The sequence below is a fragment of the Taudactylus pleione genome, unplaced genomic scaffold (genome assembly GCF_031769625.1).
Source record: "Taudactylus pleione unplaced genomic scaffold, aTauple2 ptg000018l, whole genome shotgun sequence".
NCBI lineage: Eukaryota > Metazoa > Chordata > Amphibia > Anura > Myobatrachidae > Taudactylus > Taudactylus pleione.
In genome coordinates this window covers 19,904,258-19,928,585 of record NW_028284420.1, presented here as the reverse complement: position 1 = coordinate 19,928,585, position 24,328 = coordinate 19,904,258, and the positions used below count along the sequence as shown (strand labels likewise).

The window sequence follows — 24,328 nt, the reverse complement described above, 5'->3', positions numbered from 1 at the left end:
TGCCGTGTTTTAATATATCATCAGCCAGATAAACAACTGTATCCATTGTAAGGAAAATATGCATCTCTAGCTGATACAGTACAAAAAGGGACCCAGAAAGAGAATGGCTATCAGGTGTTTTTTATATAAAAATATAGATTTGGTGAAAGAGACCTGTCAAAGAACTAACTGAAGTTCATCATAGATTTTAGCTCATGGGGTTTGAGGTCCCAAATTCGGCATAATCTACTCACTGATAAACCTCTTCTTGGCTATGAGAGTGTCTTGATCTCCCTGGATCACATGTATCTGGAGAATGTATTCCTTCCCAGGGTCCAGACCTCCTACAGTTACTTTGGGAGTTTTGGTTTTCAGCATCACCTCCTGTTCAGAGTCCCCTAAAATGAGAAAGGGGTCTTTACGACAAGTAGTGGTTTAGGGAAAATGCCCAGCGCCCGCCTCATACTTACCTGTCATTGGCTTTACTAGAACTTTATAACCATTGCTGAGCCCCTCTGTCTCCTTCCACTTCATTTGGAGCCTGTCCTCGGCCAGAACTGCCAGCCTTATCCGTCCAGAGCCTGCAAATTGGACGACAAATACTCTATCTAGAGACATGAGTGTGACCCAAACTGTGCTAAACCAAATAATGTTAGAAACGGTCTGAAATTATATTTTAAAATATAGTATAGTAATTTGTCATGCAAAATACAATGGATCACACAAACAGGGCAGAGCTGAGCCCCCCTTAGCCATTAGGTTGACCTAGCTTTTATTCTTTCAGTAATTCACCAGTCACTTTTCTATGGACTGTATTCGTGAAACTGGTAACTAAACCATTTCATTTTGCTCATATAGAGGAACTTTATTTCCTTAGACATCTCAAGCACTCAATATAAAGCTACTCAGGTCTTTGTAGTCTTAGTACAGAAAAGTGTGTTTTTTATAACCCTAAATGACCTCATTTATGGAGATATATGAATTATACATGGATATTTCCTGTGGTTTAAGAATCTGCATAGTAATAAATATTTTTCATTGTTACATATTCTCACACAAATTGTTTTTAGGATTTGTTTTTGGTAGTGTCTGCACATTGTATTGCGTTGTTATTGTTTCTTCTAGACAGTTGCGTTTTCTTCTAGCGACACAGGTGACAATCCTGTATCCAACGGCAGCAGTCTGTGCACACACAATTTTTTATCAAATATTTGTTATTAGTATATTTAATAACTGTCACTTTTATTTCTATTTAGTACAATCTTTAATTTGTAATTATATAACTAATAGACGGTCAGCACTCCACGGATTTTTTAAATATCCTTTAAGCCAGGGGTGGGGAACCTTTTTTACTGCCGAGGGCCATTTTGATATAGATATAGATATAGATATATATATATATATATATATATAATATTCGTGGGCCCGGTGTTGGCCAGGCCCCCTCCGTATGATGTCACACGAGGGTGGGACCACAATTACCGGTGATTACAGCAATGCCCGGAGCATCCTCAGGTTGCTCCGGGGAGCCGCAAGGGCAGCGGTGTGACCATCTGAAGTGTCCTAAGGACGCTCCAGGCGACACTGCTGCATAGATTCTGGCTGCGGGGTACCATTCTAGGCACCCTGATAGCCAGATGAGGCTATCGAGAAAAAAGCTCAAAGGGCCAGACCAAATGATTCGGGGGCTTTCACATTGTGCAACGTTTCAGATTTATTAAACTCTTTTGTCAAGGCATATAATAGTTCCAATTCTTACTTAAGTACTTTCAACATCTAAGTGCAGATCGCGCCGGACGGGCATGACATCACACGTCAGGTGATAGCCGCAGGCTGTAGCAATAGTGAATACAATCCATCACTATAGTGACAAAAAATAAACAACAACAAAACTCTGGCTCCACAAACAATTAGAAAACTAGATGAATAAAGGCATAACCTTATTTGCTATGTTATTCCAATTCTTCAGTAAGTATATTGATTGTAGTTCTATATAAAAATACTTATAATAAATTACCGCTTCCATAACAACAGATCTAAACTTATATTGCAATATAGACCCAGTTGACTACCCAGACTAATACAGTCCAATATTCACTATCTATGATATAATTAGTACCACTTACGGACCAGAGAAAAAGTCTGCAGAACAACATAAGGTAAACAATATAAGTAAATGTTTACTGGTAGGTAACAAGAACCCAAATGTAAGTTGTTAGAAAAAGCAGGATACACTAAGTTGTTCATTTACACCCAGCGGGGCCACAGTATTCAGACGGTAGATCCAAGAAGGCTCTAACTTCAACAGGTTTTCGGCTCTGTCTCCCCCCCTGACTGCGGTACAGTACATGATCAATTAATTTATATCTCAAGGTCGCTAGACTGTGTTTGGCCATTACAAAATATTGAATAAAAGGAAAGAGGGGTTGGGCTGCACATCCTAATTTAAACACAATATGAGGTGCTACCTTGCTGAGATCTGTAGTTCTACAGCAGAAATAGAAGGGAAAAGCAAATGCACACTCTAAGCACTAAGAATACTTAATATCACAAAATATATAATAAACATGGTTTTAAATTGAGGTTCTTGGTAAATATTTGGCCAAAGATGTTTGCCCACCTACCGCATCAAGGTGAACCTCATCAGGTGGGTCCCTAACATCCCTAATACTGACACATTGTATAAATGTATCTAGGACTTACCTGTAATAGCGCCCATTACATGTGTGTACTGCAATGCACAGGACCCAGGTGGGTCCCTGATGAGGTTCACTTTGATGTGGTAGGTGGGCAAACATCTTTGACCAAATATGTACCAAGAACCTCAATTTAAAACCATGTTTATTGACAGTTTATTGTATATTTTGTGATATTAAGTGTTCCTAGTGCTTAAGAGTGTGCATCTGCTTTTCCCGCTTTCATTACAAAATATTACAGGGGGGGGGGAGCTTTCATAACGGGTGTAGTAGGTAATACAGCCGGCCGCATGCGGAAGCCCAGCAGAGGTGAAGAACCCGATCGCTAATAAGTTAAGTATACTAACCCTATTTTCCCCCCTAACCCTCCCTTAGGGGTGCCTAACCCTAACCTCCACCAAGTGCCTAAACCTAACCCCCCTCTCCCCGCAGCCTACACCCAAGTCTCCCGGGGGGGTGCCTAAACCTAACCTCCCCCTGGGGATGCCCAACCCTAACCCCCCCTTCCCCTAGCCTATCATTGGTACTTTGCCGGGATTAGACAGTCGGGAAGCTGCCGGTCGGCATTTAGACCGTCGGCTTCCTGACTACATCCCTTCATAACAACTTACATTTGGGTTCTCGTTTCCTATCAGTAAACATTTACTTATATTGTTTACCTTATGTTGTTCTGCGAACATTTTCTATGTTCTGTAATTAATTATACCATAGCTAATGAATATTGGACTGTATTAGTCTGTGTAGTCAACTGGGTCTTTATTGCAATATAAGTTAAGATCTGTTGTTATGGATGCAGTTCTTTATTTACAAAAGTATATTTATACATAACTACATTCAATATGCTTACTGAGGAATTTGAGTAACTTAGCTGTTTAGGTTATGACTTTATTCATCTAGTGTTATGATGAGTTGGGTATGAAATCCCAGCTGTCGGGATGCAGCTGGTTAGAATACCGACAGCAGCATCCCGACACCCATAGGAAAGACAGGTAAGTGTTTTTCTAACCCTAACCCTCCCCGGTACCTAACCCTAACCTCCCCCCTAGTGCCTAACCTCCCCCTCCCCTCACTCTAAACATTACTCTCCCTCCTCGGTGCCTATCCCTAACCCTCTCCCTAGTGCCTAACCTCCCCATCCCCGCACTCTAAACCTAACTCTCCCTCCTTGGTGCCTATCCCTAACCCTCCCCCTAAGATCCTGATACTTACCTTCGGGGTGCTGGCGGTCAGGATACTGGTGCCAAGATCCCGACCTGTCGGGATTTCCGCGCCGGTATTCAGACCGTTGGCATTTCGCACGCCGGGATGCCGACTACATCCCATTATGATAAGTTTTTGTGGAGCCAGAATTTTGTTATTTATTTCTTGTCATTATGGTGATGGATTGTATTCACTATTGCTACAGCCTGCGGCTATCACCTGATCTGCCATCTTACGTGTGGCGTGTGAGGTCATGCAGCACGCTGGCAGAGGGGGGAGGGATGCCCACCTGGCGCGATCTGTACTTGGGTGTTGAAAGTACTTAAGTAAGAATTGTAACTATTATGTGGCTTGACAAAAGAGTTTATTAAATCTGAAACGTTGCACGATGTGAAGGCTTAAAGGATATTTACAAATCCGTGGAGTGCTGCCCGTCTATTAGTTATATAATTACAAATCCATGGAAGGCTGCCCGTCTATTAGTTATTTACAAACAGACTGCCTCTGCCTGCTGTTTATGGCTCTAGCACCCCAGTTGTTGGCGTATTCTAAAAGGAGTGCCGGTCCCTGTGTCTATATAATATTATATATATAAAATTTTATTTATTTGCACCTTAGTGACTCTTGACAGTGCCAGCAACACCCCTTGGTACGGGGTACCTAAAACACTGAATGGGTGACACATTTAATTCTTGATGCTAGATGCAAGTGGACTGATGGACCTCTGATGTCACAACCATGTGACCCATGATGACAGGGGGAGGGCAAGGTCTGTGAGTTAGTAGTCTAAGGGGACTATTCTATTCTACGCGATGTGAATAGCACCGGGAATCAGCTCCCGGAGCTATTCAATACACCGCGCAGCTAACCCTGACTAAGGATTTCTTCTCGCTTCCTTCCGGGGATGCGAGCAGAAATCCAACAAAAGTCCCGGCGCGAGGCTGTTTTCTGCCCTTCGCGCCTGGAAAACAGCATCGCGCCGGGAAGTTAGAACAGGGAATGCCCATTCTTGCGCCAAAAAACCCTGTTTAAGGCACGAGAATGAGCCTTCCCCGACCCGGGAGCTATCTCTCGGCGCTAGTTACATCGCGCTCAATTGAATTGAGTCAAAACTATCCATGTGGAGATAGAGTGGGAATAGTAACCATGGCGAGCAAAGCGAGCCACCATATTCGAAATGCAGTGAGAGAAGTGAGCACACGAAGGTACACTTTGGCCCCAAGGTTCTGAACCTTGCTCCTCCCTCTCCTGTTGCGGATCACATAGTTGTAATGTCAGAGGTCCTAAAGAGTACTTTAGTTTAGACCTAACCCTGCTAATTTAGGAGGTGGAGGTGCATCAAAAGGTGCCACCAGGGCTAGCTCCGACCCTGCCCATAAAAAGTACTTCAACATGCTAAGATAAGGCAACCTGTAGCAAAGCAGTTTGCGTGGAACTACAAGTGCTAGCATTTATTCTGATACAGAATTTTTACAAGGCCAGCCAAAGAGTTTGCCCATACCAATCAGATAATAGATTTAAATTAAATTTAGCCCATATCGGGCTAATAAAAGCTAATATGATTGATTGCTATTAGTTAAAAATTAATAAGGACTCCAAGCCTCCACCACCCATAGCTCCTTTTTCCTCCCACTAATCAATCATTCAATAGAAACATTTTTTCTGCATAAAGGTGAGGTTGATGTCATTGTGACACCTAGTGGCATATTCAGAGAATGCAGGTCTCTAATAGTCTCGATTGTACTGCAAAATGAATGGGTCTAAAGATGGGTACACACTGACAGATATATTGGCCGATCAATCTTAAGGTATACGTAAACATTCCTTAATCAGTAATGGTGAAAGAAGATCACATTTACTGAACAAGTGCAGAGTTACTGATTGAGATTACACATTTAGGTAAAACACTAAAGCTCACATATTTGCACACACCATACACACACCAGTATGGCATATGTACAATATTGTCCTAGTAGAACCAAAACACTATATTGTACTGTTTACGGTTTGAGTGTAATGGGTCTGTATTACAGACCAGGTGACTTGCTACAGCAGTGATTAATATTTCCTGTGTGTTCCTGCGGGCAAAGCAAAAGTTAAAGCAATGTGGTTCTTTTTCTTTTTTAGCCATACTCTCCATGTATAGTCTTCATTCCTATAATTGACCTGTTTTAGAAGTCTTTACAGTTACATTCCCTTACTGTACTATCATATGTGTGCAGTGGGTGCAACAGGTATAGTTCCTGGAAGTAAGGGAGGCCTTGCAATGCTGCCTCCCCTTGTTCTATTCTGAAAAGAGCTGAGCTGAGTTACAGTACCTTCTGGATGGCCCATACTTGGTGACTGCAGGCTTCAGACACACATGTTTAGAAGATACCTCTCCTTTTAAGAGCAGAGTGAGGGCCAGGGAGGCTAGAGCTGCATCATCCACCCTATCTAAGTTTTGCCTCTGCATCACTGGACCCCTCATAAAGGGTAAATTTCACAAAATTGTGACAAAGTTGCTACCATACTGTAAAGGCAGCCATTGAATGATTTAGAGTCGTTGGTGCAATTGATACCTTACATCAATATCAGGAAAGCAGCAATGGCAACCATTGATGGTTTAAACCATTAACGGGCATCACTATTAGGAACACGGGACCACAGTGGGCCAAACAGAAAATGAGGGTGAGGTGTGATAGGTGGCAGGCCTAAGCACCACCAAATTGCTGCATCACCATCAGATCTCTGCCATCAATGGAGAAGAAACAGCTTCCACCACCACCAAGAGTGATACCATCAATGGTTAACCATTGATAGTTGCCAACCATCAATGGTTGACGAACATCCCTAGTGTAGAATTACATAATCCCCAGTGTATTTCAGTTTATAGCACAATATATACACAAGTGATGTCAATATAAGAATAAATGCCTGTAAAAAATATATATGATATAACAGCAAAATTTTATGTAATTGCTTTTAATGGGTGATTATGACATAAATAGATACAGATATTACAACTTATCTCAACATTTTGAGATTTGTATTAAATCACTTGGCCTGCAGCCTTGTAGAAATACTGTATATGGTCACAGACTAGCCTTATAACCAGAATGGGTATGTAATGCCAGCTGTCGGAATGCCTCATGTCAGAATACCGACAGCTTCATCCAGATGGTTGGTATCCCCACAGGGGTTGGGTAAGTATACTTACCCTCCCTCCTTCCCCCCTAACTCTCCCTTCTTGTAGCATAGCCCTAACCCTCCTCCCTTCATGCCTAAACCTAACCCTCCTCCCTTCATGCCTAAACCTAACCCTCCCTCCTTAGTGCCTAACCCTAACCCTTCCCCCCAGTGGTGCCTAACCCTCCCCCCTAGGGGTGCCTAACCCTAACTTTTCCCTGAAAAAAATAACCCTAACCCTGATATGCTCCCTAACCCTAACCCCCCCACCCCTGTGGCTAACGCTAAGGGCACCCCAGACTTACCTTCAGGATTAAGTTAGGCGTCGGTATTTCGACGCCTATCTTAAGTTGCTTGTCAGGATTTCCATGTCAGTATTGAGACCGGCAGCATCGGGGCCGCCGGTTTCATAACTACATCCCCTTATAACCTACTGAAGGGGATATGCAATATATCAATTCTATAGTTTCTCAACTTTGTAGGATCAACACCCAGGTCTGAGCAAGGACTCACTAATGCAAGCTATTTTTCAACATTTAGAAGTTGCCAGTCTCTATTACAACTGATGCCTTCTGTTGGTGCCACACAGGAGCTAGCAAAGACTCTGGCACTGTACCATCATTCCAAATTTATCACTGGAAAGATGACACTGCTGTGGAAGCACTGGAAGCCAAGCACATTTCATCAGATATGGGGGCGGGTCCGTCTCATGGTGGGGGAGTCTGTGTGCAGCAGGCCCCCCCACCGTGAGGCGGACCTGCCCCTGTACCAATTCTAAATACACCCCTGGGACAGGGTAGTTGCTATAGGGGAATATAATTACACAGAGATCATGCAGTTCAGCCCCTCCCAAAAGAGCCAGGGGGCCCAGATTTGGGAAAAGAGGTTGGGTCTGTTATGAAGGTAGTAAGATATTTACTCCATGCATGCGTCATGAAAATGCGGGGTTTTTTTATGTCACAAAAATGTTATTGAAAATTGGAAATTATACAAATGCAATTGTCCATAGAAATAGGACCAGTGAAAACAGAAGCAACAAAACAGTCATTAAGACAAACAATAATATAATTTTTAAAAAAGATGATTGTATGTAAACAACATTTATCAGTCATACATAAAACATTGGAAACATATGCATGTATATAGATATACACAAACACAAATAATAATAAAAAAATAAAAAAGAAATGGACAGATACACGAGCCAGGAAAAATGGGTAGAGAGGGGAAAACAGAGAGGCTGGAAGTGAGGTGGGTGTAGGTAACAAAATGTATATATGCGGGAAGAGAAGAAGAAGAGAAAGAAAGAGAGATAGAAGAGAAAAAAAAGGGGTATTTATGAAGCCATCCACTATGCCAGACCAGGGAGAAGAATATTTTGAAAGAGATACCAAGGCGTCCAAACATCATGAAACCGGACCACTGTCCTATTCTGAAGACTAGTTATATATTCCATTTTGGAAACATACCAAATCCTGTTTAGTTCTTCCTGACAAGAGGGTGGAGAAGGCTGCTTCCAGGCCTTAGCAATTTGGTATTTAGATGCACAAGAAATATGTAGGATCAATTTGTTGACCTGTTTAGATGACTGGCAGACTGGGGCACACAAGAGCAGAGAGGCCGGAGACAGAGGAGGGTGTGAGGGCACGATTGAGGATATGAGCGATATAACTATATCCCAAGGTGCGATCATTGGGCAGGCCCACCAAACATGGAAAAAGGTGCCAATCTGGCCGCATTGCCGCCAGCACAACTGGGAGACATTGGGAAATATTCGGTGTAAGCGGTCTGGGACCAGATACCAGTGGGAGTACACCTTATATGAAGTCTCTTTGATGGAAACACTAATGGAACGCTTCAAAACAGTAGATCGAATAGCCTCCCAAGTGTCCTCCGCAAGGAGGATCCAAGTTCCGACTCCCATGATAGTTCATGGGTAGCCAGGGGTGGATGTTCCGGGGTCAGAATAGAGTGATACAAGTGGGATATGGTGCCTTTATACAAGGGACAGTAAATACACAGGCGTTCCATAGGGGTGGGGGCACCAGGAGGAGCAGAATGAAAATGCGTTTTCTTAACTGCAAAGAGGAGAGGGAGATCCACCTGTTTCCAATTATATGCAATGGTTAATTTGGCTGCTGCTAGAATATGTGAAATCAATTTTATGTACAGTAATGTTTGGACATATGTTGAGGGGGTGGGGGGGGGGAATTGAGAGAAGAAAAATCTATGGGTCTTTAGGAATAGGAAATTTCCAACATATAATTGAGAAGCTTGTGAATTTTATCCCAGAACAAAGTTATCTTGGGACAAGTCCATCATAAATGGAAGAAGGTTCGCCTGTGGCTATAGTTTCTCCATCATAATGGATCAGAAGAGGGCCAAATTTTGCTCAATTTGTCAAGTGTGTAATACCAATGATAATACACCTATAGGCTGCCTCCTTGATCACAGAGGAGCAGGAAATCCAGTTTGTAATTTCCTGCCAACAGTCCTCCTCTGGAGGTAAACCAAGGTCCATCTCCCATCCACATTCATGCCTATGGTGTAGCTCTGATGTCATGTCTAAGAGCATATTGTATATCATGGAAACCATGCCTTTGAGGGGGGTGCGCAAACAAATGATTTAAAAGGAAATGAGTAGACGATAAACATTGTGGTTGGGGGCGTGAGTTGACAAAATGTCTGACCTGGAAATACAAAAGAGTCTTGGACCCAGCAATGGATACCTCTGTTAGAGAGTGCCATAGACACAAAATGAGCCTCGTCGGCGAGATGAGTTATATATTTAAAACCAATGATGGATCAGAGCTCTGAGAACCCAGAAGTGCTCCCCAGAGGGAAGCTGGGGCTATCCAAAAAAGAGGGTAATAGGGAAAATGGCAGTTGATAGATGAAATTTAGATAGGCATACATCCCACACTTTTATAGCAAATTGGAGAGGGATGTGATGGCAAAAGCTTTAGTTTCAATATCTACAGTACCCAAGCAATTGTACTTGGAGGAGCAAAGGTTGTGCAGTTTTTGCTACATGGGTAGCCCAGTACAGTAGTAAAGTATGGAGTCAAGAGACCCCCTACCCGCAGCTGGAAAAGGCTTTCTAAAGATCATTTGCTTGATTCTTGGGGGCTTCCCATTCCAAGCAAATTTAAAGGATTGCTTTTTGTAAATCAGTAAACACAGAGTGTACAATTGATGCCTTCTTGTTTACTTATAGCACATAAAAACAGAAGGTATAAGCAGCACAGAACCTTATGTCACATTTTGGGTTTTCAGTTCCAAGTCAGGACCGGGCTGATAAGTAGTAATTTAGTTGCTGTGGCTGTATCAGGTGTCTACTCATGGATATAATCCATGTGGTAAATATCTGGTGTTTCCAGAAAGGTTAGTGAACCCTGGAAGGCTCCCAGTCTGCCCCTGGGACCAACTGAGTGGAACTGAACCCCTCACCCTAAATACAGGAATAAGGGTCTGGAACCAATGTTTGAGCACTCAGGGGACAGAGTAGTGAGATCAGTAGCATGCCTGGAATCTGCTAAGAGAGATAATACAGACCGATTACCAGAGCTGGGTGTCTGGAGCCTACACACACTCAAAGATGGCTATAGATCCAGTACCTAGTCCCCAGCAACAGGAGTGACCACTCCAGCAGAGACTCAGCCCGAACCCTAACACTCAGAAAGAGGGCCCTCAGAACAATCACCATCATAGATATTGGTACTGATGGTATGGAGAGCAGAGAGTCCTGGGAACAGGTTAGGAGCAGCAATGTTGAGGAGAGACAATAGTCTTGCTTAACAGCAATGTAAACTGAAGTACAATACTGACATAGTCCACTTGAAACCACAAAAAGCAGGAGAGTTGTAATCAAAGGACTTGCTTAAAGTCAGGATCACTGTAGACTGAAGACTTGGCACTTAAAGCACTACAATAGTCTACGGCACACACCGAATACTTTAGATTACTGCTTAGGCTGGGACAAGAATGTAATATACATGCTTGAACCAGACTGGATCCAGAATGGGAGACACAGGCAAAGATATGCAGGCTGGTCCGGACTAGAACCGGAGGTCGAATCGGATTGGGAGCGGAGATGAACAGACAGCAACTTGAACCAGAGGAAGAACCAGAATGGGACCAGGGGTGAACAGCAACTTAAACCAGACTGGAACCAGAGACTTGAACTGGATTGGGCCCAGAGGTAAACAGCAGCTTGAACACAGGCTGGAGATGTAAAAGGTGGATTCTGATAATAGTGCAATGCTGCAGAGTTACTGAAGCTGACTCAGGAGGTAGCTGTGAAACAGCAGCTTGAACCAGTCTGAGACTGGAGGAGAGAGAGTAGCGCTGAACACAGGCAAAAGTCAGTAGCTTGAACCGGACTGGGACTGATGCTTGAACACAGGCTGGTAAGGTGGAGACTGGTCACAGAGCAAAGCGGCAGAGTAGGTAAAGCAAAAGTTTCCTCTGGTACTTGCACTACATAATTAAGACAGTGTCTCATATCAGCACAGTTTTTAATTCACATGAAGTTAAGGAAATCTGAAGTCCAAATAGACCTGTCACTGACCAGAGCATGACAGGAACAGTGAGATGCCACAGGTGCTGGTTATATTATTGCATGAGGGAAGGCAAACTATTAGCTTTGTGAAAGGTGGGAATATAAACAGTTGTGAAGATTTCCTCACTAATAGGCACTATATACTGTAAGTAACTGTGCACTCAGGGGCGTCTTTAGAGGAGGGGGCCCATGTGCATCCCCTGTCATGGGCCCCCTCCTCTCACCCCGGCGGCCAACTGACGAGGCAGTTGCAGAATCAGTAGCTCTGGGCACTAGAGTGTGCCCAACGTCTACTGTGCATGCGCAGATCGCCAGGAAATGGTGCGGCCCCCATTTTTACAGCAATTTCCTAACAGCGCATGCGCAAAACACTTGAAAAATGGCTGCGGTGACCATTTTCCGGGGTTTTGAGCAGCGCTGAGGGACCCGACGCGGGACCTCGGAGAGGTACGTATTAGATCAGGGGTGGGGAACCTTTTTTCTGCCGAGGGCCATTTTGATATATATAACATTATTTGCAGGCCACACCCCCTCCGTGTGATGTAACACAAGGTGGGGCCACAATCGCCAATGATTACAGCAATGCCCAGAGCATACTGAGGATGCGCCGGGGAGCTTTAAGGGCAGCGGTGTGACCATCTTAAGTGTTCTCAGGATGCTCTAGTCTGCATACTGTATATACTGGCTGCAGAATGCCATTCTAGGCATATGAGGCTAGCAGACAAAAGCTCAGAGAGCCAGGCCAAATGATTCAGGGGGTCTTATACGGCCTCCAGGCCTAAGGTTCCCCATCTCTGTTTTAGATAATATGGGTGCAGGGTGTGCGGTGCGGGCCCCCCCTGGACCCGGGGGCCCGTGTGCGCCGCACACCCTGCACCCATTATAGATACGCGCCTGTGTGCACTCAAATGATACTGAAATAATAAGACATGAAGATGAGGGGCCCTTTCAATGAAGAGTCCATTAACACCAGTGATACAGCAGAGATGTCAAAATATCAGTTTTATCAAACAAAACAGTTAAACAGTTATGTTTAACCAGTCACATTTATGACAACAGATACATAGTTGCTATTGTAATCCATACTATGAGAAAATGGTAGAGTCACTCAAGTGAGTACCAGACACTCAATGCTGGATGGTTAATAAAATATTACAGTGGATGGATAGCATGCCTACTAACCTGACTCATTTACACAGTGAGCAAATACTCTATTTCTGCTAGTCCTGTGATAAGGAGTCAGGTTGACAGGACAGGCTGCCTTCCAATGAATTGGCCACATTCCAGTGAATACATTTAATTATAATTTCTACATTTAATTGGTATAATTAATGAGCACAAAATGTGTGCATTATTTGTTAATCTTGGTACCAGTCCTCTGGATTAGAGCAATCATAAATCAGGTCATGATTGAATTACAACTCCTAGGTTAGGAACTTCTACTGCTAGGGGCATATAGGGGGTCACTTTAAAAAACATCGGTTTGTCAAAGCCACCAATAGTTGGCGGCTTTGATTGATGGTTTTAAAATCGCAACAGAAATAAATTCTAAACTCAGGCTGGTTTAGCATTTATTTCTTTTGCAACTTTATATCTACTGCTCAAACCGATGTTTAGTAAATCTATCCTGTAGTCTCAAAGAAGAGAATGGAAATGCTGCCTTGTCCTTCTTCATATACCCCATACTCCCATATTGTTGGTCTGTGCAGTCACTTCCACTGTCTAAAATCCATGGATAGGAGGATCTAGCTGGAGTCTTATTCACCATGATCCACCACCATTCGCCCCCCAAGTGAGCTTCCTGCTTTCTTCTCTTCTTCTGCTATCAGTGCAAAACAGCAGAATAAAAAAGCACCTTTATATAATACACTGCATTTTCCCCATTATGTAGATATTTTTAACCATTTTTGTTCCAGCTGAATCAACACTCCATATTAAAGGAAGTAAGAAACTATCATGAATGAAAAGAGCAGAGAACCGCTAGAAATGTATTTTCCTACAATGACACAGGTGACAGAACTTAAACAAAATGACATCCTAGACAAATACAACAATCACGGCACAGGCTTGTACAGTAATTCCATAATAGACCTTTTACACAACATTTTACATTTTTTCCCTTTTGTAGAAACTCCTCTTTATAAAAAAAAATGTCTTCTGGAAACTATTTTTGAAATTGCATCAATCTTCTGCAAACAGTACATGTAATATTTCAATTACAAGACAGCAAGAAGAAAAGGATTTGATCCATTAAGTGAATACTGAAACTTGAGTCAGCGATTTGTTTCTTTAACATAACATACAGCTGCCAGTTAAATTAGCTGCACAATCAGAGTTTTCTTCTTCTTGCCAAGCTGTGAGAATTGCTAATAGAGAAGAACGTTTCTGCCTAACTTCTTAGTGATATCAACTGCCGAAATGTTTATTTTGTAAAATGGTAATGTTATTACTTTCTGAATATTTATTACATCAAATAGAACAAGCAACATACATATGATACATTATTCATATATACTTACGCTGGGTATACACTATACGATATATTGTATAAATCGTACAGTGTGTACCCCCAATCCGTTGGTTTCACTTGTTGTTCATTGCATCATCCCTTTGGATGTACTGCATTGTCCAGTGGTACGTGAAGCATGTAACAATATATCGTGCCGTCATACGGTGGATAGTGTAGTGCATACAGTGATGAGGAGGTTTGTGTATGTGTGAGAAAACCCCAGTAGGATATAGGCCCTCATTCAGAGGCGCTCGCAAGAAGTGAGCGCTCGTTCTGAATGAGGGCGGCCGCTTCCTTTTTTTTTAGTGCGGCCTCCTGGTCGCTAGCTAAGCTGTGGGTTACCACCCACAGCTTAGCGACCGACCAGGTTGATAGTCGCGATGGTGAACACCATCGCGACCATCGGGGCTTGCGACGAGACCCTAAGGTTGGTTCTCGGCAACCGCAAGCCCCAGGGAGCTTCCTGCTCTGATGGAGCAGGAAACTCCCCACTTACATCACTGATGATGTCAGTGCGGCCGCCCACAAAACGGTAGGAGTTCCTCTGTTTTGGAAACCACCCCCCCGGCCCACCTACAAAATGGGGCGAGCTGTCGATCAACAGCCGCCCCTTTTGTAGAGAGCTCCAGGGCATGCGCACGCGCAGTGCGGCCGCTGCGCGTACGCAGGGCTAACCATCAACCCAGTTGCGAGTGCATCGGCGCTTGTGACCCAGATGCGAGCGCATCTAACACCTCCTGCTTAAAACCCAAAAAGTCAGAAGGATCGTGAGGCCCCGCTTTCACGGTCTGTGTTCATACTGAAAATCAAGATCTGAATGAGACCCATAGTGTAGCATGACTTAAGGGAATATAACAAGGTTATTAATGATCACGTAACTGGTTAACGCTGTAGTCAGATGTGTAACTAGGAGTTTTAACAATCGTGCAACTGCATCTATCTTTCCATCATTTCCCTACACAAAATGTTCATTCTTGATCTTGGTAGTGCTCTCATAAGTGCCGGGAGGGGAGAGCAGGTACAAAGCACATAGACAGTGCCTGACAGAGCATAGCCACTCCCCACATTCTCCCAGAACGCCAGATCTCTCAGCGGCCCTGGGTGCTCTTGATATGATATATTTGAATTTTACCAAATAATTCAATATTGTTCTACATAACAGGTTGGTACATAGAACAAGAGTATCAAGCCTAGAGAAAAAGTGTACTTTGAAGGAACTTATGTTCAATAAATGAAACATACTGAGATTAGGTTAAAACTAAAATTGATGCACCAGAAGCAGGGCTAAAACGAGGGGTATGCAAATGGTGCTGCCATCCAGAATGCAAGGACTGGTACCCTGATATTTAAAAAAGGTATGCCTGGTGCCCATCTTCCTGCCTGTGTTATGATGTCATGATGCCACATGCACCAGAAGCTGCTGGCCCAGGGTGCTTTGCGACCTGCTACAGCACTGACCACAGGGATCAGAAATGGAACTGTGAGATTACAGATGAAAGCTAATGTAGATATATATGCAGGGGACAGGTGGTCATCCATTGTGAATAGAAGAAAGATTTTATCAGCAGTGTGGAACCCCTATCTTTACTGCACGGTTAAGATGTGGGATACCTTACCCTATTAGGTGGGGATGAGAAATTCATTCCAATAAATTAAATAAAGCAAGTCTTTCTTCCAGGAAATGGTATGCTGTAACTAGTACAGGATATTATAGGAATTATTGATATTCTTGAGGTAAGAGGATTTTCTCCCCCCTATGAGGCTCCATTGGTAGCTGTCACTTTGAGGCTTCTTGTGGATCAATGCAATTGGAATTTATGAAAGGTTGAATTACAGTAGATGGACTACCTACGTGTCTTGACATTTCTGCCTTTACCATAATGATCACAGATTAATATGTATGTCTACTTCAGCCACAGCATAAATCAGTGTTCAGGAAGTGGTTTTTACCTTATTCGGTTTCTCTAGCACTGTTCTCTGTTCAGGCTTTCACATGCAGGCCTCTCTCCAGCTGGGACTGTGCCGCCTGCAGACAGCTGCCGTGTACTGAGGTGTGAGTAAGGGCCTGTGACAGCATCAGAGCAGAGAACAGACAGAAGCGTGATGGGTGTACCTGAAACCAATACTTGAAGATAAGGTCTTTGAATAAGGGGAGAAAGAGAACCATTCCAGAGAGACTGGCGGGAAAAGAAATCAAGGAGGAAATAAAAGTCGGATGTAAGTAATGCATGTCTGGTCCAATCAGTCTCCCACCTCTATCAGAGCAGAAAGAGCCACAGACGGTAAAATGACGGAGCACATTTCACTACTGGCTGTCGACACACAGCTGGAGGAGCCTTAAAGACCGATATCAATTTGATTTTAATACCAGTCTGAACTGTCTCAGTTCTATCATAGCCTACGGACACACTAAGCTGAGAATGCCCAGTCTGATCAGGTCTAGGTGGCTAAGCAGCTTTAAGCGTGGTCAGCACAAGACAAGCCAGGAGTGTGGTGGGATGTTGCTGCTTCGGGGTCTAAAACTACATTTCAAAGTGCAGAAGAATTCATAGAAGATCTGAGAAGGGACATTGGGAAACAAGCGCTCCCTCTTTCTCCAATGGGCGCGAAGATGAATAGTCAGAGTTCCCATTATGATTTTGGCCTGGGGGGGTGACATCTACGCTTCCTTCCATCTTCACAAACAGACTGAATTCATTGTCCTCAAAGAACTACTACATATTCCATTTCCACAAGAGATTAACTCTTTCACTCATTTCAGTCAGACTAGGGAAAATTCTGAGGGCTTTTTGTAAATTTCCAAAGCACAAATTTTATTACATATTAAATATTAAGAGCTCTACCTATATATCTAGAACTTGTCAGGGTGGGAAATAGTTTTTGTTCATAGTTTTAGTTTTGTTCATGAGGGAATGTATTTTTCTATACACAGCAAACTTCCTGACAATTATGAAGTAAGTTCCATTAATATAGAACGGAACACGTTGGCTATATGCTATGCTCTGAAATAGGATTCTCAAATAGGCATAACTGGACTTTTATTATTATTATTAGGAGAGAATTGCTCGACTCTGTCCCTCCATATTCATAGAACTGCCTATTCCCTGAGGCACTTGATAAGAAGGAGGTAAACTCCCCAGAGGATAAATCAACATCCACATTCCTCTTTTTTAATATGATAAAAAAGAATGTTTTAAATGTACTAGAGTAATAATAGTTTCTTTATTTAGCTCTATCATTTATGGTTCTACCACACATTTGTGGAGAAGCATTTGATCTCAAAGGAGCTTTTATGTTACAACAATACTCCCAGTAGAGATCCAGCAGCAGTACTAATCCTGTATGCAAGGGGACTCCATAATAATTTACATTTGGTATGCAATAATTAAAATTTGGTATGCAGATAAATTATTAGTATATAATTTTTATGTATTAATGTTGACATTTGTTTAAGTGCTATGCTGCAGAGCAGATGCGATATGTCTGTGAACGAGGTCATTCACAGACATATTGGGGTACATACTTGCCACTGTGCTTGCGATATACCAGCTGTTCAATTGAACGGCCGATATATCGCCCAGTGTGTACCCAACTTTACTCTATATCAGTGTTTCCCAACTTATTCCTCAGGGAGCACTTACAGTGCATGGTTTCCATTATTCCTAGTTGGTGCACAGGTGCACCCATTACACATTTTAAAAGATCCACTGGTTGAGCTAATTATGTCACTTGTGATTCTGTGAGGAGACCTAGAAAACATGCACTGTTAGTGCTCCCTGAGGAATGAGTTTGGGAAACACTGGTCTATATTAATAACTTGTAGTTTAGGTTTTAGTAGTTCTTTAAAGGTCTATTTACTAAGCCTTGGATGGAGATAAAGTGGATGGAGATAACATCTCAACCAATCAGCTTCTAACTGCCATGTCACAGGCTATATTTGAAAAATGACTTTTAGGAGCTGGTTGGTTTGCACTTTATCTCAATCCAAGGCTTAGTAAATAGACCCCTTATGTACTTATCAGATAAGCATCTTCAGAATGATGCATGCACAATGTTTCAAGGCATTTCCAAACATATATACAGCACAGCCTTTCCCTACCCCCATGGGACCCCCTGCCATTGTCTCTTTTGTCCCTTCTGAGTTAATGGCTCCTGCACTCATCCAATCAGTCCTTTGTATCCTTTCCTCTGCAGGTGAGACCCCTTACTGTGAGACAGAACAGAAGAGGGTTTTCCACAGAGCTGTGCATGACGCAAAGGCACTTGGCAGAATTCAGTTTCCCGCATGTTTTAACTATAACATCTCAAGTAAATGAATAATAAAGGAAATATAAATTATATTATTCGGTAGTGGGTCACATCCTTCTGCTGCCTGACTTGACATCTGAAATAACCCTTCTCATCATTTATTCACACTAGCATAAACATTTTGTATTAGAGAACTGAGCATTATGAAAAAAGATATTGCAACATATATTAGCATTTTGACAGGTTAATCTCGTATATTATCTACCCTGATAATTAGAGATATTCCCCTAACATCTGCCCTTTGATAAATTATTTTATTTTGCCTGGAAGTACAGTGATTAACACTTAGATCCCCAAGAGAGGACTTCCGTTCGGTGCCCACTTAGAACAGAGATTCCCCCTCAGCAGAAGAACAAGGACAGCCTGTCTGTGGAGAACAATTAAAGAGCTCATCTCCATCTCACATTAGACACACACTGTTTCACAGCTGTACACAGCTTCTACCCAGTCTCAGAGGTCCCAGACAGTGTGACATTCACAGGTCCAAATGTCCCTCCTCAGAAACAGCCTATGAATGCATCAGGAAATAGTTCTCCAGTGTCTAATTGTAGCACAGCGGATGACCAGAGGTTGCTGAAAATCACACTACACGGAAATAAATAAGATTTTTTAGGGTGCCCCAAAAAGTCCTCAATGAACTTCATTTTGAACCGCAATTCTGACATAATTTTGAAATGAAAACAAAGGAGGCACTATAATTTGCTCTGGTCATAAAATCAGACACCGGACAAGTATTTCCTGATACATTCTTAGGCTGTTTCAGAGGAGGGACATTTATGGGGTATATTTACTAAAGTGACGGTTTTTAGAAGTGGAGATGGTGCCCATAGCAACCAATCAGATTCTAGCTATTATCTTCTAGATGGTGCTAGATAAATGTTAAGTAGAATCTGATTGGCTGCTATGGGCAACATTTCCACTTCTAAAAACCGGTACTTTAGTAAACACTTGGTGTGAATGTTACACTGTCAGGGTCCTCTGAGACTGGGTACAAGTCCAGCTGTGAAATAGCGTGTGTATGAGTACACAATCACTAAGTCGACTATCACTATGTCGACAAGAATGTTGACAGTTATGATGACTACATGATTAAAATTACGTCATCTAACATGTCAACATCTGGAAAATGTCGACATGAACAGAATGTTGATATATGAAATGTCGGCAGTGAAATTGTTAGGGGTTCGGGTTAGACTTAACTGACAAAGACATTGTTGACATTCTGAACATGTTGACATTTCATCAGTGTCGACATGCAGATTGTCAACACAATTAACATGTTCAACATATTCTATGCCTTTACTATGTCCAAACCCATAACATCCATTACTTCTTAAGTTCCAGATAGGGTAAAACAGTGATTGAAACCTATCCCAATTCATGTTATTAATAAAGGGCAGATTCTGAATTGCATGTAGGTCGGACACAACTGCACCCTCATTACATGCATTGAGAATAATGCAGATACTTCTCCATATGCAGAGCTGTATGAATCTATATGACTGCACTGTCCAGACCCATACGTTTTGTTTCATAGCTGTCATCATTATCAGTGCACACTCGCACTTGGTGCTGCTGACATCTGGCTGAAAACAAAAGAATCTCTGAGTTTGCACAACCCTGCATGGCCTGCAATTCCATAGATACGACCTCGCTAAACTTTGCATACATGTGAGCACAGCATCATAGCTAGGGGTCCCCGCGCAGACCACTCCCCTCCATGTGATGTCATATGGAGGGGATGGGGCCACAATCAAGCATTTATCAGTCTCTCAAAAGTTCTAGAATTCCTGGCTAATTTTCAATCTATAGATAATATTCAACAAACTGGTTTGAAAACCTCTTAAAAAAGTGACACTCTCTAATTTGGACACATAGGAGTCCCAAACATATTCCCTACCAACGTATCAAACAGTTGATGAGAGGCCCTTAAGAATAAAGTAAGCAGAGGCACTTTATCTTTGGTAGAAGGTTAGAAACATGCATACTGTGTTTATGTAATACTGTTGAATTTTTGATCTAAAGGGCCCCATACATCAGCGACGGATTGCCGCGATCCTGTGATGCTGCAACCCGGCATCGCAGGATCGCAGAAATCCAACAAGTTGTATTTTCCCGATATGACGATTGCGATCAAAAAATTATCGTGATCGTCAAATCGAGGACATAGAACATATAAAAATTCAGCGATCCTATGACGAATGCAGGCTTGCTGTGAGACGATAATGCTAACCACTATGCCTGGCCACATGGGTCAGGGGCTGAAAATGATCAAGGGCCTATTGTGAGAAGCATAGGATCTGTGACCAGTGCTACGTGGATGTGGCCAGTTATGTGGGTATATACACCCTACACTATGAGCACCAATGTCTCCCTAAATAATAAGTGGAAAAATTGCACAATTTTGTGAGAAAATCAGAAATACATTTTTAAAATGTATGATTTATGGACAACCTTATGCCAGCTAGGCGGATGATCATCATCATGCTGTCATAGGTGATGGGCCTATTTGTATCTGGAGGCCTGGAGCTGTCGCTCCAACCACCCAATTGTTAATCTGGCCCTGCCACTATGCCACCATGCTGCCAATGATAAAGGGTGATCCTTTATTGGAATGCAGACTATTAGTTTATTAGGAATAGGAACTAATGATGTCACTGAGGCATTTCATAAAGCACAGGGCAAAGGTTGATCCAATTGCTAAATATATTTTAGTTTAGCCCTTAAACACTTGAATTAAAGACATTTTTGTTGTCAGGGGTTAATTATTGCCTAAAAGAGTAAAAAAAAGTGAGTTAAAAGGCAAATGAACAACGGGTTGACCTGACATATCATGAGGATGTGGGTGATGCATGGCATGTGCAGTGGGAATGCTCAGCCATAGAGACATACAGCAAACTGTATATAGTATATACATGCATAGTATTACATGTATACTTCATTTTATCTATTTTTATTAACAATATTCCCAATAGCCTAACCTGTGTTTCTTCTAATATCTATCAAATAACCCCTATAATATTTAAACTACTGATACTAAAAGGCTCCTGTATCACGCTACACCTGTGATATTGAACAACCAGCAATTATCATATACCATCTAGTTATACAGAAGCCGATGTCACAGAACTGGCCCATTTGAATCTTTATATTTACTGTCAAGTAAAATGGGGATGACATAATGGGTGTAGGTCACAAGTCCTCAAACACGGTCCTCAGGACCCCAAAGAGTCCATGTTTTCCAGGTCTCCTCACAGAATCACAAGTGAAATAATTAGCTCCACCTCTGGATCTTTTAAAATGTGTCAGTGAGTAATGAACACAGCTGTGCACCAAACTCCTGGAAGAAGGCTTGTATCGCCAAAACGCGATGGGGACACTCTGCACCCACCATATTCCCACCTGGACGCATTGGCACCCGTATACGGGGCAGCCGGTGTCAGTCCGCACCACCTCCCCCCCGCCCACAGCAACCAACCTACGAATTCACCGATACCATCTGCATTCAGGACACTCACTGGTCCAGGCAGCTGCAAGCACCTCCAGCTTTGAGCTCCAGTCCCAGCCACCACTGTGGCATGCAAACCCACAACATGACACGCAGGTGTCCTCTGCGAGGAGGGTCACCCCCGTTGCCAGCCCAGCCGACTACCTACCAGCGAGCGGCAATTAGTCACCAGGTTTAGGGGGTTTTGAACACCACATACACGCCAACAGCAGCAAGACACCCCAAGACCCCACGGGTTCGTGGTACATGCCCACATATCGGGGCATTCCGCTCCCCTCTTTTGTGAAACATCCTGCATTATTTGTGATTTGACCACCGAACCAGCAGAATACGCAGGGAAGAGAATCACAAACAACCCACCTCAAGCATCTCGGTTGCACCGTCCCTTCACCAAAAACCTACCGGTAGGTAAGTGCTCGTTAACTTTGAATACCACCATGCAGGACGCCGCCTCCAGCAGGACTTTTTACTTTACACATTGACCATACGGTACCTGCACACTTTCAGAAGGCTCGTAAGACTGTAGACCAAAGATCCAGCAGGAAAGAAGTGCCGGTCAAGAGCCGCACGGCAAGGAGCCCCCTGAAAAGGGTCCACCTACCTTTCCACCTAGAGCCATTACACCCCCACCTTACACCCTCTTCAGGACCCTATCGGAGTAGCACTGTGACTGCTCAAATAAACGATTTGGCCTCCCTTTGTTGTCTGTTTATTATTTTTCATCTCACGGGACACACCAACATAACCACTACACTCACCACATACCACAACCCCCCCCCTCATAGGAAGAGCGCACCTGACTCCCCCTATTTATAGCTGTGCACCTGCCTGATGACCTAAAAAATAGGACCCCACAGCATAGTTTTTAAGTTACCTATTTAATATTGTTATTTGATTACAGCATAACTCCAGTTGATGCTAAAGCTAAGCTTTAGAGAAGATGTAGTAATGGGTGGCAAGCTGGAGGTTATCTACTTTTACATGTAATATGACAATGATTGAATTAATATTATGTGTGGGAGTTTCCATTGAGACATTGTGCAACAGACCAAAATAATTCAAGTTTTCATATGTGTCTGACATGGGAAACCTCAGGCCTGGGGGCCCTGCTTAGTTCTTACCTGGAGTCTGCTGACTGCTGACAACCTGGATAACAATCACCATGGACAGGAGCATAGGGGAAGATTGCAGTCTCATGGTGACTGATCTGTGAGGACAGATGGAAAGAAAGAGGCAGATAAGAAACGAGACATACCGGAAATCTCAGATGTGCCTAAAACGTTGAAATGTATAATTTTTTATTTATTTTTTTACTTTCCTGTAAAGTACAGATGATTAAAGTACACAACCTGATACTCTGCACAATGACACTGCGTGTACAACACAAATACAGATAATGGGGTCTTTTCATGAAGATTTGAGTTATTGAATTGTTACGTTTCACTATATATTGCAGCATTTAGATGAGATATATAGCTTGGCTAAGTGGCAATTCATGTATACTTATGCAATGTGATCCAGTATCCATGGCTCCAGCAATGTAATCTTCTCCTGCGGTCCTCTGGAATCGGTAACGCTCTCTTCTGCGCATGCGCTGGGTCACCTGACAGTGCTGCGGGGTGTTGGATAGTGCAAGGGGGGAGCGGGGGCAGCGGGCAGTGTGAGAGGGGAGCAGTGGGCAGTGCCCTGGGGGCAGCGGGCAGTAGAGTTGAGCTCATCTCTAGTGACCCGGCATATGCATATATCGGGTCGCACCTTACTATGTCCGGGAAGTACTAAAGCTGAAATTGCAGTAAAACCCCAGGAATGGGGGTTTTACAGCATTTTCCATATGTACTAAGCACCCAGTGTGGAACGCCACCTTCAGGTCGCGTTACCAAACAGACGCCTATGGGCTTCTTCACAGGATGCTTACCCTGAGAGGATCCCTCCCATCACCCTCCGCATGCGCAGAAGGATGCCAGAGGGTCTTCTGGGTGTTAAACCCGGATGTAAGAGAAAAGAATACCCAATGGGTATATACAGGCGCTGAGATGTTTTATCTAGTAGCTACTATATTAAGGGATCGTCACTCCCTATTCCATACAAAAAACACCAACAAAGGTAGTAGCGCTATTAGTAAGACTATATATTGCGTAAAAGTAGTATGGTACTATTAAAATAAAAAATTATTTAATATATAAATTCCATTAAAAATGCATATATGTCACCATATTCAATTGGATATAAAATAAGCATATAACAATGGTAGCATGCGATCTCACCCACAACCTCAAGTCTGTGTAGCCTAGTAAGATAAGGCTCTTTTTGGATGACATGGGGATTGCCTATGAAGAATGTGGAGTTTTACTGCTGTATATCTATCCTGGTGTCAGCTAGAGGGATGTCTCTTTGTAATA

At 42.9% G+C, this 24,328-nt stretch overlaps 1 protein-coding gene across 1 annotated transcript in view; it reads right to left on the bottom strand.

Annotated features, from left to right (window-relative positions):
• COL20A1 (collagen type XX alpha 1 chain) overlaps positions 1-24,328 on the bottom strand; it is a 206,761-nt gene that overhangs the window by 174,020 nt on the left and 8,413 nt on the right. Inside the window, exons 2-4 of the mRNA XM_088442024.1 lie at positions 23,051-23,136; positions 450-560; positions 234-377 (exon numbers count right to left, since the gene is read on the bottom strand). Of these exons, the coding sequence (XP_088298150.1) occupies positions 234-377; positions 450-560; positions 23,051-23,126 (331 nt within the window). The 5' untranslated portion in view covers positions 23,127-23,136. The remainder of the gene's footprint in view (positions 1-233; positions 378-449; positions 561-23,050; positions 23,137-24,328) is intronic.